Raw genomic sequence first — 16,167 nt, forward strand, 5'->3', positions numbered from 1 at the left:
GCTAATTTCCTTCATAATTACTTTATATCCTTCACATTCCGATCAGAGTTATCTTCTTAATAATTTGAATCATATTATTATCTATCATTGAACTCTACAGCGATTCCTCATTACCTGTCTTTATCTTTTCAGTTTTCTATCATATTGTATTATGGCAAACTCTGTCATCAGCCAAATAACTCCCTTACAGCTCTCTGAATATGTCAGTGTGTTATTGGAACACACACACACACACACACACACACACACACATATATACATTTCCTTTGAATATTTGGTTATTTTGTTCTCTCACTTTGAATAGCATTTCCTTTTCTATTTATCAATACCATCTCATATCTCAAGTGCCATGTCTTTAATGTAAGTTTGGTTGGTTCTTCCAAGTAAAACTGATCAGTCTTCCCCCTGAATTCCTGTAGTTTTGTTCTGTCTTCTGTTAAAGTCATCATCTGCAAGGCACTATTTTATATTTCTTGGGTCCATCATGACTGATAACTGAGTCCTTTGTTCAGAATAGAACATCTATAGACTGTTTTTTCTTATTGTGTTTATAAGTTGATGTAATTAAAGTGGCCTCAAATTGTTTATCTACCTGAAGAGAGAATATTTAGTTTTGTCTTCTGCTGTATCTTCAAAGTAGCATTGTGACTAGTTCATTGTAAGCTGTTTGTAAATATTTGCTTAGCAAATGAGTAAGTTTTCTGGACCATAAAGTTTTCTGGTCCTGATGAGAATGTTCCAACTAAATTGGTGAGAAAACAAAAACATGTATCTGGCATTGCCTGAGTGGTAGAGAAAATCAATGAATTATTTGCTAATTTTATCTGATTGAATGTGCATTTTCAAAATTAATAATTACTGTATCTGTTCAAATGTATATCATAAGATAGAATCAGTGTAAGTTGTATTTAACTACTTACGTATTTTATCATTTTGAAAAATTATAGTTCAAATGCACTTGAACTATAATTTTTCACAAAATATTTTTAATACCATCTTTATCTCAACGTAGCTAACCATTAAAAAGTAATTTGCTCTTTTGTTTTTTCTCCCAGATAAAACCTATCTGTCACTGGCTGGGTGTAATGCAAGGAAGGGACAAAGATGAAATGGAAACATATTCCTTTTTTGGTCACAATATCACTCCTCAGCTTGTCAAAAGATCACCTGCTCCTGGCCCAGCTTATTCCAGGTAAGTGCCAAGCATCTGTTTCACTCTTTTATTGAATCATGACCTGTATACTTTCTTTGCTTCAAGTTCGTTTTTCATTATGTGTCTTGTGAATTGTTCATTTGCTTTCAAACGTGTAAGTCTGTGTGAATGGTTTCTTAAGTCTGCGTGCTGACATGTTTCAGGGATCAAAATTCTTGAATACAGAGCACGTTATTAATTCCCTAGGAAAAGTGAGAATAGGGACAAAAATATCCACTGTCGCTGAAACATGTAGAGAGTTATTAGATTAACTTAGTGAATCAGAGTGGTGGAAGAACAATTATAGTAGGGAAGAAATGTGTAACACGAAAAGAAAAGCGATTACAATGCATGTTAGTACCATAGAAAAGGGCCATCAAAAGAAGTGAAGTATTTAAACCTGAAATTCCTTTAGAGGAGTGACATGTTAATTAACAGGCTGCACAATGTCAGAATAAAAATGCAACATGCTGCCATAGCTACTATTGTTTCCAGTGAAGTTAGAAACTGGTTCCCTTGAAGTCATAATTTTGTTAATGGTGCTGGAATAACATTGCTATAAAAAGCTTTACTTAAACTCTTCTGTAGGAAATTGACTAAACCCAGTGCTATGGCATGGGAAAGTAGAAAAATGTATTGATACACTAATCAAAATATAATGTCAATTGTCTCCTTAGATCAAACTATGGGAATGAATTGTAGTTAATTTAGATAGGTTTAATTTATTACCATAATTGAGACAAGTTATTCATAAAAGAATGGCAGATGGTGTTTCATTAAATTAAAACTTGAGGTTTGAGTTTTATTTATTTTACTATTATATTTATTTTAATATTCAGCAACTATATGTAATTTATCATTAGTATCCACACACAAATCAGAATTCTCAAATCTAGGAGTTTGACTTTTTTTTTTCCCTTGCTGTGTTAAAACGGATACTTGGACCTGGCAGATAAACAGGTGAAATGTTGTGAATAAACAAATGGAATTATATGTGTTGAAACATTTCCATAGGGTGAAAGTATACAGAAAATTTAGTCTGTTGTAACAAAGTACAACAGAAGTTTTTATTTTTAATTTGTTTCTATATTCCCTTCCCTTGCCAGAACTCTGTTTGAGTAATGATTAAAATTAGTGAATGGACCAATATCAAACACTGACAATACAAAAAATTGCATTTTTAAAGTATATGGAAAATGCAAATTAAGTACAAAATAATCTACCATTTTTCAAATTGTCAGGGTAAGGAGGGTATTAGTATGAAAATGTTTTGAAAACCATGATTATAGATACATACAGATTTAGATTATAGCTTAGGTATAATTATCCTTAAACTGGCCAGCCCATAACTATTAAATTTAATCCATGATCTAGTTATCAAGCAGGTAATGAAATTTCAAAATGATTACATGTGGTTTGAATCATCTTTACCTAGACATCTGGAAGAAGGAAAGCATGCATTAATGTGTCTGGTGGGAGGGACTAAGGTTTATGTATGAAATCTAAAGTTACCTTTTCATTTAAGAAGACATACCATTTCAAAGAAGACCAACTTGAACATTTAGGTCTAAAATTTCTCAAAATTGTAGTTACACTTCTAGAGCAAGCATTTTTATAACTAGAGAGAACTTAAATGAATTTATTGCTTCATATAATACGGAGATTGGCTTTAGAGGTGATCGCTCAGTTATCAGTTAGCTAACAATGTGTCCTACAGATAGTAACTCAGGGCCCATTTTGAGGCAACACCTTAAAAAGAAATACGAGTACCAAAAAGGGGATGCATAAAGTTATATATCTGTCTTGTTCAGGACCACAGAGTTCAAGAATTACTTCAAAGTAATTTACCTGCTAAAAGAAACATACTGTTAGCATTTCAAAAGGAACATCTGTGGACTGGAAGTCATTTCCCTAACTGCCGCCCCCCAGGAGCATTGGTTTCAGGCTAAGGAGATGACAAAACTACTAAAGGAGTCCTCAGCCTCAGATTCTCCTCTCCTTGGTGTTAATCCTAGCATGAACTGAGGCCCTGATTCCTTTTGTTGTTGCGGTTCTAGCTTTCTTAAGTTCTGTAGAGATCTGGACCTGGAGTGAGTTTAGGGGAGAACAAAGATGGGAAGATCAATATCAATGTCTTTTTATTTTTTTTTTAATTTTTTATTTAATTAGTTTTTCAGTGTCTTTTTAAAAAACTGTTTCTCATTCACCTGATTTACTCCTACTCTTCACCTTGCAAAAAGAATATTCTCCTTCATCAGAAATTTATTGCAGAAGGCAGATAAATGGGAAAATGTCTCAAGTTTCCGAAAAACTAAGAAGTATACGGTCTTTAGAACGAGTTGTCATTAGCAGAGGTGTAAATAGGCACAAAAGGCCTCAGGGCACAAAATTTTTAAAAAAATGTGAAATAACTATCATAATGCAGATTATTTTATTACCACAATAATCCAGTGGTTTTCAATAAAGCTGTGGCTTGGTTACTTGGTGTCATTAAATATTAAAATATTATTTGAATATAACCTTTGGCTTAATGGATTACTGACTCACTTTTTAAAAAATTTCTCTTATGTCTTTCTATATAATGCAGCCTTAAAACAGCTTGTGTTTTATCATATTTACATTTTGTTTATTTAGAATATTTTATGGGAAGTGGTTGGTGTGTCAGGAAGGTGCCTAGAAATTACACATTTTAAATCAAGAAATGCTCTTGTTTAAAACCATGAATCAGCTTTAAGAGAAAGGCGTAATTAAGAGGCGGATACTGGGAATAACTAGGCCCCTCCCACAATTCAGATTCCTAGCCCTTCCTGGCCTACAAAGCCTTTGAAAACCAGCCTCTGAATGAAAACCCCTGCTAGAGGTTTGTCCTGTCACTTTACCTCACCTCTTATTTACATAGAAAGTACTCTTAAGCCCACTGTGGTTATCTCCTGAGGCATGCCTTATCTGGTTTATGCCACATCTTCATTTAATCTCTCCTACAAATGAATCTGACAGATGCCCATCTTCACTTCTTAAACCTCCACCTCTGATTGCAACAGATGTCAGGAAGACAATGAAAGACAAATGTTAAATGATACGTTGTAAAAGTATACATTTCACATATACTGGGTGGAACTGAAAATTTGAAGAGCATCTATGGTGGGAAAACACACACACACACACACACACACACACACAAAACACCACAAGGTTGAATTCTAGGTGTATATGGTGAGATTTTAAATGGAGATACAAGGGGAAGGGGGAGCCCACAAGGTTGCATTTCTATCTGAATAAATCCGACAGCCCACTTTAGAGTTAAAATGTGATTTATTTTTCCCTCTGTCTTCTCTGCATGTGCAGCAGCATTTTCCTTCGTTAAAGACGCAGGTGCTGACAGGGTGATTTCCTTGGCCCTGCCTCATGTCAACAAGGCTTGAGTGTGAAATTGTCTGAAATGATGTAGTGCTGACCCTCCCCACCTCTCCATCCACCGCCACTTCAGTATCTTGCTGTTTTACACAGAGGACGGTAATTGCAAGGAGCTAAGTGTTACCTAGGTTTGAATCATTTATAGATAAATTATAAATTCTCAAGAAAGAATTCATGTAAAATTCTAGGATGCATACACCTATAATTCCCATATATATATATATATATATATATATAGATTTGCATGTGTTTTGTTTTCTTTTTCACATGCCCAATGGCTTGTTGAGTAGATTTGAGGGATCCTTTCAGAGTTTAAAAATCTCCTTTGTAATGTAAAACAATAAAATAGAAAGTCTACTTCTGAAACTGAAATGTGATAGAATCTTCAGACATTTCTTGTGAAGCACATTATTTAACAAATGCTGTATATATACAGCCTACAAAGTTTTTTTATCTGTAGGGATGATTTTTCCAATGGTTGTGATTAGTTCCTATGGCACAGTAGCCATGGGCAGTGACAAGGAAACTGCGTATTATTTGCAGTCTATAGAGATCGCTTGTTCTTAGGCTGTTTGATTTTTTTTTTTAACTGCATTGACTATTCAGAAATCAGTTTTACAAACTTAAAAAATTAATTCTCTTCTATTAGAATATAACGTTTAAACTTAAAAGTCCTTCAACAGGTTACTTGGCTCTTTATGCACTGAAAGAGGTATTACTATAAACAAAAGTAAAAATATGTATATAAATAAATAAGTAAATAAACAAAAGTGATATGATTTTATGTGCTACTTGATGAATTTGTAGGACTCTAGAATTGCCGCTTAATGTATTTCCCATAGATTATTTTTTTCAGAAACGCTTTAGATGTTCATTAAAAGTAAAGTTTTCTAGGGCTCATGGCAGAAATGGCTGAAACAGAGAGAAACTGGATTTGAAACCCCAAAACCTGAAGTTTTTTAAACACCCCAAATCACTCTAATACACAGATAATTTGAGAAACACTGCTTTGGACAAAATTTAAGTCGATAAATAGTTGGATGCATTAAGAAATGTTTACTGTCTGAGGAAGGAGTCCCAGGAAAGATGAATAACAGTGTTCATCTTTCACAGTGTTCGAAGATGATTCTTTTAGATATTTTGGGGATGTAGATTTGAGGCCATTGCTGATTTATTTTGCTTTGTTTTTATGTATGTTTCTTGCTATTTTTGTCTCATAGTAATATTTAGAGATTCAGAAATATTCACACTGAAGGAAAGATATTAACCAATGGGTCAATGAAAATTAACATATATATTTTAAAAATTGCTTTATAAAATACTTAGTTTTGCTTAATTAGTACAATTTCTCCTAAATTTTGACCGTGCCTTAACGAAATGTTTTTTCAGACATTAATTGTCTGGGAATTTATATCCAAATTAGAGTAATATTGCAATTATGCAAATTTTCTCTAAAAAGAGATTAAGAGCCCAGTGTTGCCTTATAACTAATGGGAGCCCTAGATACTTCTGCCTTCATGGGTTCCTTCCACCATAAAGAATATTAAACACATTTTAATGTTTGTGTTGCCATTAACATGAGTATAATCTTTGACTGTAAAAGTAAATTTTCTTTTCCTGATTTTAAAATAAGTTAAAATATTTTCATGGGCCCCTAGCTGTATTGTTGGCCCACACTATGCCACTGTGGCTAGTGAGCAAGTCAGTTCTTTTAAGAACCATGAAAAGACAGAATATGAATTCATGACTTATACTTAAATGTGATAGCTAGAAAAAATATTTACTACAAATGAAATACAGTAAAACTTTGTATCACAGGTTTCTGTAAGTTTTATAGGAAGCTAGAAAGCCAGAAAATAAAAGAAACATTCTCTGGATGTTAACTTTCTGTAATTTAATTTTAACCAAAATAATAAAGAATCTACCCATACCAAGAAAGAGAAATAGAGGAGGGTCAGGGAAGACTACTCGGGAAACATTAAAAACATGCAAATGTCGTAGTGGAGAAAAGATGACTTTTGGTTTGGATGGATCTGTGTTTGAATAATATCTCTACTACATATTTTAGTTTTGTTACCTTGTCAGTAACTTAATCTCTCCTTATGTCCATTCATACTTCAGAGAGAAAGCTAGAATTGGTTTGTGTTGTGTCTGAATTAAAGATAAAATATTAAAAAAAAAAATCAGGACCCTGAATGGATTCTATATACGGAAGTTGTTCTTAATAACCTTAATAATAACATTATTATTATCTATAGTGTGTGTTACTAGCCTAATCTGCACTCTCTGGTTGTAGCACCACAATAACGAATTACCAATGCCATTGAAGGAAACAGACATGTAAGTGAGGATGAGATCAAATGACAAAGTCTTTGCCATATCCCCTTCAGAGCCTAGAGAGACAATTTGAGGACCTCATAGAACATTTCACAGAGCAGGCAAACTGAATAAGTATCTATTGGAAAGTGAACACTTATTAAGCACCTACTGTGAGCTATGTACTTCAGTTTTGTAAGTTCTACCTGGTTGGAGAGAGGTGAGTGGGAAAGAAAATCCCAGACTCATGCCAGGAGACAGAGCTATGAAGATTATAAGAACTGTGATGTGGTTTGGTTGAAAGGAAAAGTGCATTATTACTGGATGTTTGGAGATGAATCTAAAGGGATTTGAACTCAAATCTAGAGGAATCCTTTATATGAGGCTAAGAAGCTTTAAATATAAAAATGTAAATATAAAAAAAATTGTCTTCTGTAGTAGGCAAAAATAATGAAAATCAATTATTCATCTACGTTGTTAGTTACAATGAATGATCATTATGATAAAATACAGGAAAACACTCTTGGAAGTTTTCAAAAGTATTATCAATACCTAAAAGTGTAAGTAGTACATAGAAATTATTCACTGAATGTTTATTGATAAATGAATAAGGTAATGAGAGGAAGAGATGACAGAAAAAAATGTCAGAATCTCAGTATAGATCAGGCAACAGAGAAGGAAAAGAGATTTGCAAAATATATGCATATATGATATAGATATGATATATATATGATATGATATAGAGTCAGAGGGACCATAGGAAGTGAAAGGAAGGAAGGAGATGAGTCAAGAATGACCCTAAGATTCAGTGCTGCAGGAAGGGAGACTGGGGACATCATTAATGAAATTAGGTGGACATAGACTGCTACATTATGATTTGATTTAATGCATATTTATTGTTAGATGATTTATAATATATAATTATTTTAAAAGATCAAGCAAAAAATGTATGAGCATAATAGTACACTTGTATCAGGTCTTCGAACTGCTAATTGCGTTATGATTTTTGTTGGACTTCAGCCCGAAATGGTCATCTGTAATGCTATTTAGAGTCACCCACCATGTATGTATGTGTGCATGTATATATACACATATATATGAATGTCTGTATGTACACATACATATTTATGAATATATACACATATGCATATATATGAATGAATACATATATTATTTGCTATTGTCTCTTATATCTATATTAAAACTGCTTGAATTTTTCTGGTCAATTAACGAAGTTAAAGTTAGCACTCATAAAATAAATAATATAACCAAACTGTGGCGTAAATGGCTGTTAAAATATGTGGTATATATGATTTATTCTCTCAGTATAATTGTTTTTCAGGATTTTCCTTCATATTTCTTTACTGACAAAAACATTTTTTAAATTCTTTGATTATTAAATCTGTTGACATTGTGATGTGACTTTTTTTTTTTTAAGTTTTTGTGTGTTTGTGGGTCTTAAATAAAATTGGAAATTCCATAGCATTCCATGTCAGGACTTGAAAGAGAACAAATATTCAAAAAAATAGAGCACGTTCCTTATTTTCTAGAGGCGATCCCTCAGTTGAAGATGTGACCTTCATAACTAGAGAAATTGCCAGCTGTCCTCAATCCCATGGCTCTTTATTAGCCTTGGTCTACTAGGGTGAGGTTTTATCTAATTGCTTAAGTAGATGGAAGCAAACTGACAGACACAGTCAGTGACAAGACACTCAATGAAGAAACCCGGATTTGTAATCTAGCTGTAGAGCCCATGACTCCTCTGCTTTGATGATACGGTCTTTGCGATGAACCTGGCTTACAAAACCCCATGTGCCACACGAGCCACCTAATTAAGCCATCAGAATTCAGCAAGCAGAGTGCCTCATATGGGCCGGTGAAAGTAATTTTTGCTCCTCTATCGCTTGCTTAATAGAAAGAGGCACTATTCTAGATTATGACTGATAGAGGCTCTATGGTTCAGCTGTTGTAATTGTGCCTGAGGGTAGAGAAAGGCTTTTGTAAAAAATTCTGTTTGCCTGAGAGGCTGTCATTACTTCATTCAACTCTTCACTCGAGTTAGTCAGCGTTCATTTATTCTTTTTCTTCACTTGCGGATCTCTTCTGTCCACACGCCTGTGCCCTTTGTTGTATAAACGGTCCCAGCCTCTCCCACGTTTTCACATGGGAGAATGGCTGTGAAAATTAGTTCTTTTGTTTAAATAATTGATAACTAAAATGGATACTTTGGACTATTAAAATAGAATATATAAATACTTTCACATGAAAGGCTGAATACACGTGAGAGCCTTGAAAGTACAAAAACTGAACTTTTCCCCAAAAAAAGAATGCACTGTGCCAATTTTGGAAGAAGATATGACATTATATGTATATACATAAATGTTTCATAATATGCATATTTATGTGTGCATGCATATACATGTATATAACACTTGTATGTAAATACATAAATTTAAATACATATTTAAATATAGGTGTGTATATAGGAGAGTATGCATATTTATTCTAAATTATTCATATAGGTCTGGTGAATACATACAGGCTGACATAGAGGTTAATGTTTGAATCCTCATAAAAGATAAGAATTATAATATTTTCCCATCCATATCAATACTGATTCTCTAACTTATTAGATAGTACTTGGGCAATGTAGATATACAGATGACTGAATTTCTTATATATGAAAATAGTTCTATTGAAATACATAATTTCTTATTTTTCTATTGACATGGTCTTTCACTTTTATTTGGATGTTTACTCTGTGGAGTCCCACAGCATGACGTGGAATTGAATTAGAGGCATGTGCATGGCATAACTCTGACTGAGTAAGCTGAGAGTGGGTACCCAGAATCCAGTGCTGCCAGTCTTGTCCATGACATGTCATCGCTTACTGGATTGTAGATTTTCCTTGTAACCTGTGACTCTAATAAATTCTTATCTTTTTTCCATTGCGCATATATTTTTTCTTTTCTTGGGTTTTTATTTTCTAATATGATGAGAAAATTGCGTCTTTTAAATAGTTGCAGAATAAGAAGCATTTTATAGCTGATTTCACATTCTTTGAAGATACTGAATGTCACCAACTGTAAGGCGACCGTGATTGTAAGATGTGCCATTATGTGTGGCTAGGAAAAAAATATAACTACCGCTTAAGCCTTGAGCGATGTCTTAAGAATAGTTTTGTCTGATGCATTGATCAGACCAGCCTCTTAATGCTTTGAAGTTTTTTTCATCTCTCCTAAAGGAACAGACAGTTTCTTTTGCATCTAATTAGGTGGGTAAAAGCAATCTTTTCGAAATTTCTCAGAAAGTAGACCTATTCTATCTAGACCTGTGCTATCTTCTTTTCTTTGGTAGCTTAATTTTTCTCTCACAAAAAATACAGATCTGTGACCATTCCTCCAACAATAAACATTTCCATCAGGGATGTCAAATCTAATTCTGAAATTTTGCTTCTAAGCTTCAAATAACAATTATATTTACTGACAGTGCTCAATTATAGTGGACTTGTGGAAGACATTTTAAATGATAATTAAACTCAACTTGTGTATCCCCCATAATGCACATAACTCAATCGAAATGTCAGCGGTGTGAACAGTTATGACCAAGTAATCACATCACAGGCAATGACAATCACATCAGAACTGCTGTCTGGCTCATAATGATTGTGAGGTGCCATCAACTGTAAGAATTCAGAGTCAGAATATCGGGGGAAAGTATCTTTGAATCAATGAAATATGATAGATGGAGGGAAATTGAGGCTAACGCATTCCTCATGGTCCTCAAAGCTGTTTTAGGTAAAGGCATAACTATTCACTGGTACAAACTTGTCTTAATAGATTCTTTAATATTTTAAAGCCACACACTTGGTGAATGTAAGGAAATATAGTAAGAATACAAACACAATTAAAATATCTCCATTTATTTTTTTTTAAAGATTTTATTTATTTATTTGACAGAGAGATTACAAGTAGGCAGAGAGGCAGGCAGAGAGAGAGAGGAGGAAGCAGGCTCCCTGCTGAGCAGAGAGCCCGATGCGGGACTCGATCCCAGGACCCTGAGATCATGACCTGAGCCGAAGGCAGCGGCTTAACCCACTGAGCCACCCAGGCGCCCCAAAATATCTCCATTTAAAGGCTAACTTTCTTTTCTTCTTGGTAGAAGTATCTTTCTCAGTTGTAGAAATCTTGTATCAGGAAACTTGGGATCTTTCTATCATTAAGATAGCTGAAATTCCTAACCAGTATGCACAATGCCGAAATTAATAATGCATTTTGAAAATTTCACTTTTGTATTGTTCTTTTTTTTTTTTTACACAGAAGTTCCTAGCTAGACAAAAGCAGTTTCACTAGATACTGTGATCTTTTTCTGTGTTTGCTAGATTCTAGATAATTCCAATGCAATAATAAGAACTGACTTTGTAATACTTTGCTTTCAAAAGTACACTAAAATTTAATTATGTACAGAAAGGAGTAGTTGCTAAGTATTTACCAATTGAATGATGGATATAATAAAAATTGGTTAGTCCTGATTAGAAGGTAATAGTACTGGGGCACCCAGGTGGCTCAGTGTGTTAAGCCGCTGCCTTGGGCTCTGGTCATGATCTCAGAGTCCTGGGATCCAGCCCCGCATTGGGCTCTGTGCTCAGCGGGGAGCCTGCTTCCTCCTCTCTCTCTGCCTGCCTCTCTACCTACTTGTGATCTCTCTCTGTCAAATAAATAAATAAAATCTTTAAAAAAAACAAAAAGGAAGTAATAGTACTTCTTAACCAACCTATAACTAATGTTATTATTATGTTCACTGAATCAATTTGTCAGTGAAGCGAAACTTACTTCATTGGATCTTATTTTTGGCATCATTCTTTCAAAACTATAGTTTTATAAGATTTTTTCAACCAAGAACTTTTATGGTAGAATTAAGTTTCACCCTTTTAAAAAACTGCCTAACTTTTTATATACCACTTAGCTTTCCTACCAGCAACAAATGAGAGTTCCTATTGCTCTCCATTCTTGCTAGCTTTTGGTGCTGTCAGTGTTTTGCATTTTAGCCGTCTAATAGATGTATATTGATATCTCCTTGTTGTTTTAATTTGCAATTCCCTAGAAACATATGACATTGAGCACATTTTCATATGCTTATTTGATATTTGTATCTCTTCTCCAGAGATGTGTCTATGCAGATTTTTCACTTAGTTTTTAATTGAGTTGTTTGTTTCATTTTCATTGAGCGTTAAGACTTCCTTGGGATCATCACCTGAGCCAAAGGCAGAGGCTTTAACCCACCGAGCCACCCAGGCACCCCTTGGATTTAACATTATTAAAAACATCTTTTATACATATGCCTTTTCTAGGTTATTGAATACACCAATTGTGTTGAACCCCATTATCCACTGCAATAACACTTTATTTTCATATAGACAGCCTCTATTCCTAGAAACACCTTTTATTTGTGTGCCTTTGAAGATGTGGGGAACCCAGTCATTCCTGGAATGACACTTTAATTATTCACATATAAAATCACCATTCTTAAAAATACCTTTTGTACATATAATTTGTTAAAGTATACTCAACACTGTTGTATGAACATATTCTCAACTGAAATATCAATTTACGTTTTTTATACAAAAAAATTTATACAAAAAACTAGCATTTACAAACATCTCTTATTTGTGTGATTACTTAGTGTGTTGGATGGAACAATGTATGCAGTAAATAGAACCTTTCACTAAAATGTTGGCTTATGTTTCTTTTTTTTTAAGATTTTATTTATTTGACAGAGAGAAATCACAAGTAGATGGAGAGGCAGGCAGAGAGAGAGAGAGGGAAGCAGGCTCCCTGCTCAGCAGAGAGCCCGATGCGGGACTTGATCCCAGGACTCTGAGATCATGACCTGAGCCGAAGGCAGCGGCTTAACCCACTGAACCACCCAGGCGCCCCTTGGCTTATATTTCTGATGGTGTATCTAAAAGCTCATTACCAAAACCAAGGTCACTAAGCCTTTCTTCTAAGAACTTTTAAATGTATGACATCATCCTCATTTACATAAGATACTTTAAATATGTAGAATAATAGTCCCCTTCTAAATCTTCAGTGTAAAGAGATGCTATTGGAAAGAATATATTCTGTGGCATATTAACTATAGCTGAAAACAGGACAAATAAAATTAAAATTGAAGAGGAAGACCAGAGACAATTTCTGCAAAAAGAAACACCAGTTGTTTAAGAAACCAATAGTGTAGTGGGGATAAGAGGACCAGTTCAGGGGTGTTATTTGGTTGGAAGACAGGCATGTGGGTCAGGTGTCTCCTATGCTGTACGTACACACAGAAGAAAGCCACACAGTCGGGGGAGGACTGGGAGTTGATTTTTAATGATTGCAATGTAGGTGGTTTATTCAAGTTTGAACCCTAAGATTTAGAGTTAATCTTTCTGTCTCTCTGTGTCATGCTATCTCTTCAAAGATGAGCTATTTCTGATACTTCATTTTTACGAATGGAGCTTTTATTAAATATGTATAGGAGGGGCGCCTGGGTGGCTCAGTGCGTTAAAGCCTCTGCCTTCAGCTCAGGTCGTGATCCCAAGGTCCTGGGTTCAAGTCCTGCATGGGGCTCTCTTCTCAGCAGGGAGCCTGCTTCCCTTCCTCTCTCTCTGCCTGCCTCTGCCTACTTGTGATCTCTGTCTGTCAAAAAAAAAAAAAAAAAAAAAAGTATAAGAATCAGCCATTTTTACCAGAATGCTTTATTTATAGTCAACAGGCTGGAATATATAAATCAAATTCATGTCAGAATTACTTGGATTCTGTATGGAATGTGTGGACATGGGGAAACGTGCAATTAGATCTTTTGGTTTGTTTGCTTTGCTAGGTTGTTTAAAGAAGATGATACCTTGTGGTTGTGAACATTACAGAAAGACTGTAAATATCTAGTACAGTGCCTCATTTATGGAAGCCACCCAGTAAACAGCAGCTACTATTATTTAAAAAATAGATAGGAGAAATAGGTGTGTCTTCGTGGCTCAGTGGATTAAGCCTGTGACTTTGGCTCAGGTCATGATCTCATGATTTTGGGATCCCAGGATCCAGCCCCGTGTTGGGCTCCAGGCTCAACAGGAGTCTGCTTCGCCCCTCTGCCTACTGCTCCCTCTACTCATGCTCTCTTTCTCTCTCTCAAATAAATAAATAAATAAAATCTTTTTTTTTTTTTTTTTTTAAGTATTGCTATCAAGTTTTTAGAACTATGAAGGGAACAGGAAGTATGTAGATGAGTGGAAGATTATGAAGCAGTTTTGAGCCCTGACAGTGATAGTGACTGAAGAAACTAAGAGTATTTGGAAAGGAGACTTGCTCCTGATTAATGGAGGAGTGAGAAAACAACATGTCATAAAAGTGGTGGGTTTTACTGTGGAGTTTTGGATGTGAGAATAATTAGTTACTTTTCTTCAGAATAGTAGATTTTATGCAGTGCCCTGAACTCTTCCCCCTTCATAAGTGCCAGCCAACTGTTTAATGTGTAAAGTCACAGTATTTGGTGGAGAGAAAATATTAAGCCATATAGAAAAGTTCTAATTTGCTATGAAAAATAGATGTGACCTAACTTTGACTATATCCTCACTCAAAGAAAAGAAGGCAAATCTAACAGAATATATTATAATCTGCCTTTTAAATATATAAGAATGTTTAGTCACAAGTGTTGGGCAGTTCTACTTAATGACATACTGCCTCAGGGCAAACAAGGGAAACATGAGCATCGTGAATGCTTTGAGTAGACACTGTGACATGTTTTGAGACTACTATGGTTGATTTCATTACAATTATTATTAGATTGTTTAGTATGATAAATATTTTAAAGCTTTCAATTATGTCATCCAAAATTTAAGTTTGTGAAAGCAAACAGAAGGACGTCTACAAATTGACGCTTATTTTCTGAGGTATCTTGGTGATAGAAGGGCTTTCATATTTTTGTTTTGTCTTTTTGTTTGTTTTAGTGAAGTACTTTGCAACAATTAAGCTATAGGCATATGCTATTTATTTCTTCTTTATTTCTTCATTTAAAAAAAACAGAAAGAGGGGCGCCTGAGTGGCTCAGTGGGTTAAGCCACTGCCTTTGGCTCAGGTCATGATCTCAGGGTCCTGGGATTGAGCCCCGCATCGGGCTCTCTGCTCAGCAGGGAGCCTGCTTCCCTTTCTCTCTCTGCCTGCCTCTCCGTCTACTTGTGATCTCTCTCTATCAAATAAATAAATAAAATCTTAAAAAAAAATAAAACAGAAAGACAAATTATCTGCTGATCACAGAAAATGTTTGAAAATCACTAGTCTAAAGAAACTGTAGAAGCATACAACAAGACATTGAAATATTGACTAGAATTGGCGAGGGAAAGATTTAGTCATTTGCTGTCTAGTAGGAAGTAAGTTTTCAGTTTTACCTTCTATGTTTATCTGTGTGTACCTGTTTATGTTTGTGTTGAATCTATTGTGACTTTTGGAGTTCAATTACGGAAATAAAACTTGACTCACTGTTGGGATATATCATAATAGACTTTTATTTCAACAGTTGGATAATTATAATTTTTCAAAAGTGGCATGTTTTTCAGTTAAATTTATTATGTGATAGACCAGGGTGGGGTGATGTGATATAAATGTCACAGATCCATCAACTTCAACTAAAATATTAACAAAAAAGGAACAAAACATGGTATTAGAGGCTCTCAATCAGTCTGATCGATTGAGTACATAATAAAGGCAAAAGTGAAGGTGACTACAATAATTATTTGATAAGTAGAATTGCCACTGACTTAATTGAATTTTTATGATGCTATTAGTGATAAGAATTAGATAATAAATTCATAGCATGCTTTAATTGAATGACCACACAGAAAAGGAAGAAAACTGAAATTTAGAGTAAAGAGGTGATTAAGAATTAGAATAATTAGCTAAAATTACTAGAGTTATCAAATTTCAATAGAGGCTGAAGAAAAGGTTTAGTGGGGAAAAAAAAAAACATGAAAACAGTCACATGAAGAAACAAAGATGTTTCTAAATGCATGAATCAACTGGAAAATTAGAATCATAGAATCAAAAAAAAATCGTAGAATCAGTGTGATCAATTCAGTTAAAATATAGAAAATTCTGTTTTAAAATCATGAAACATTGACTTAGAAATAGCTGACACTGTCAGAAATCTGTCATTATTTTATGTGAATGCACCATATTACATGAGAAGCCAAATCCTATAATAATAAAATTTATGAG

The 16,167-nt window shown here is 34.4% G+C and overlaps 1 protein-coding gene across 4 annotated transcripts in view; it reads left to right on the forward strand.

Annotated features, from left to right (window-relative positions):
- The window catches only part of ROBO1 (roundabout guidance receptor 1), a 1,177,330-nt gene that overhangs the window by 170,716 nt on the left and 990,447 nt on the right, over positions 1–16,167 (forward strand). For all 4 annotated transcript variants that reach the window (XM_059164441.1, XM_059164444.1, XM_059164442.1 and 1 more), the window contains exon 2: positions 1,056–1,192. In XM_059164441.1, coding sequence (XP_059020424.1) covers positions 1,105–1,192 — 88 coding nt within the window. In that variant the 5' untranslated portion in view covers positions 1,056–1,104. The remainder of the gene's footprint in view (positions 1–1,055; positions 1,193–16,167) is intronic.

The sequence above is a fragment of the Mustela lutreola genome, chromosome 2 (genome assembly GCF_030435805.1).
Source record: "Mustela lutreola isolate mMusLut2 chromosome 2, mMusLut2.pri, whole genome shotgun sequence".
Taxonomy (NCBI): domain Eukaryota; kingdom Metazoa; phylum Chordata; class Mammalia; order Carnivora; family Mustelidae; genus Mustela; species Mustela lutreola.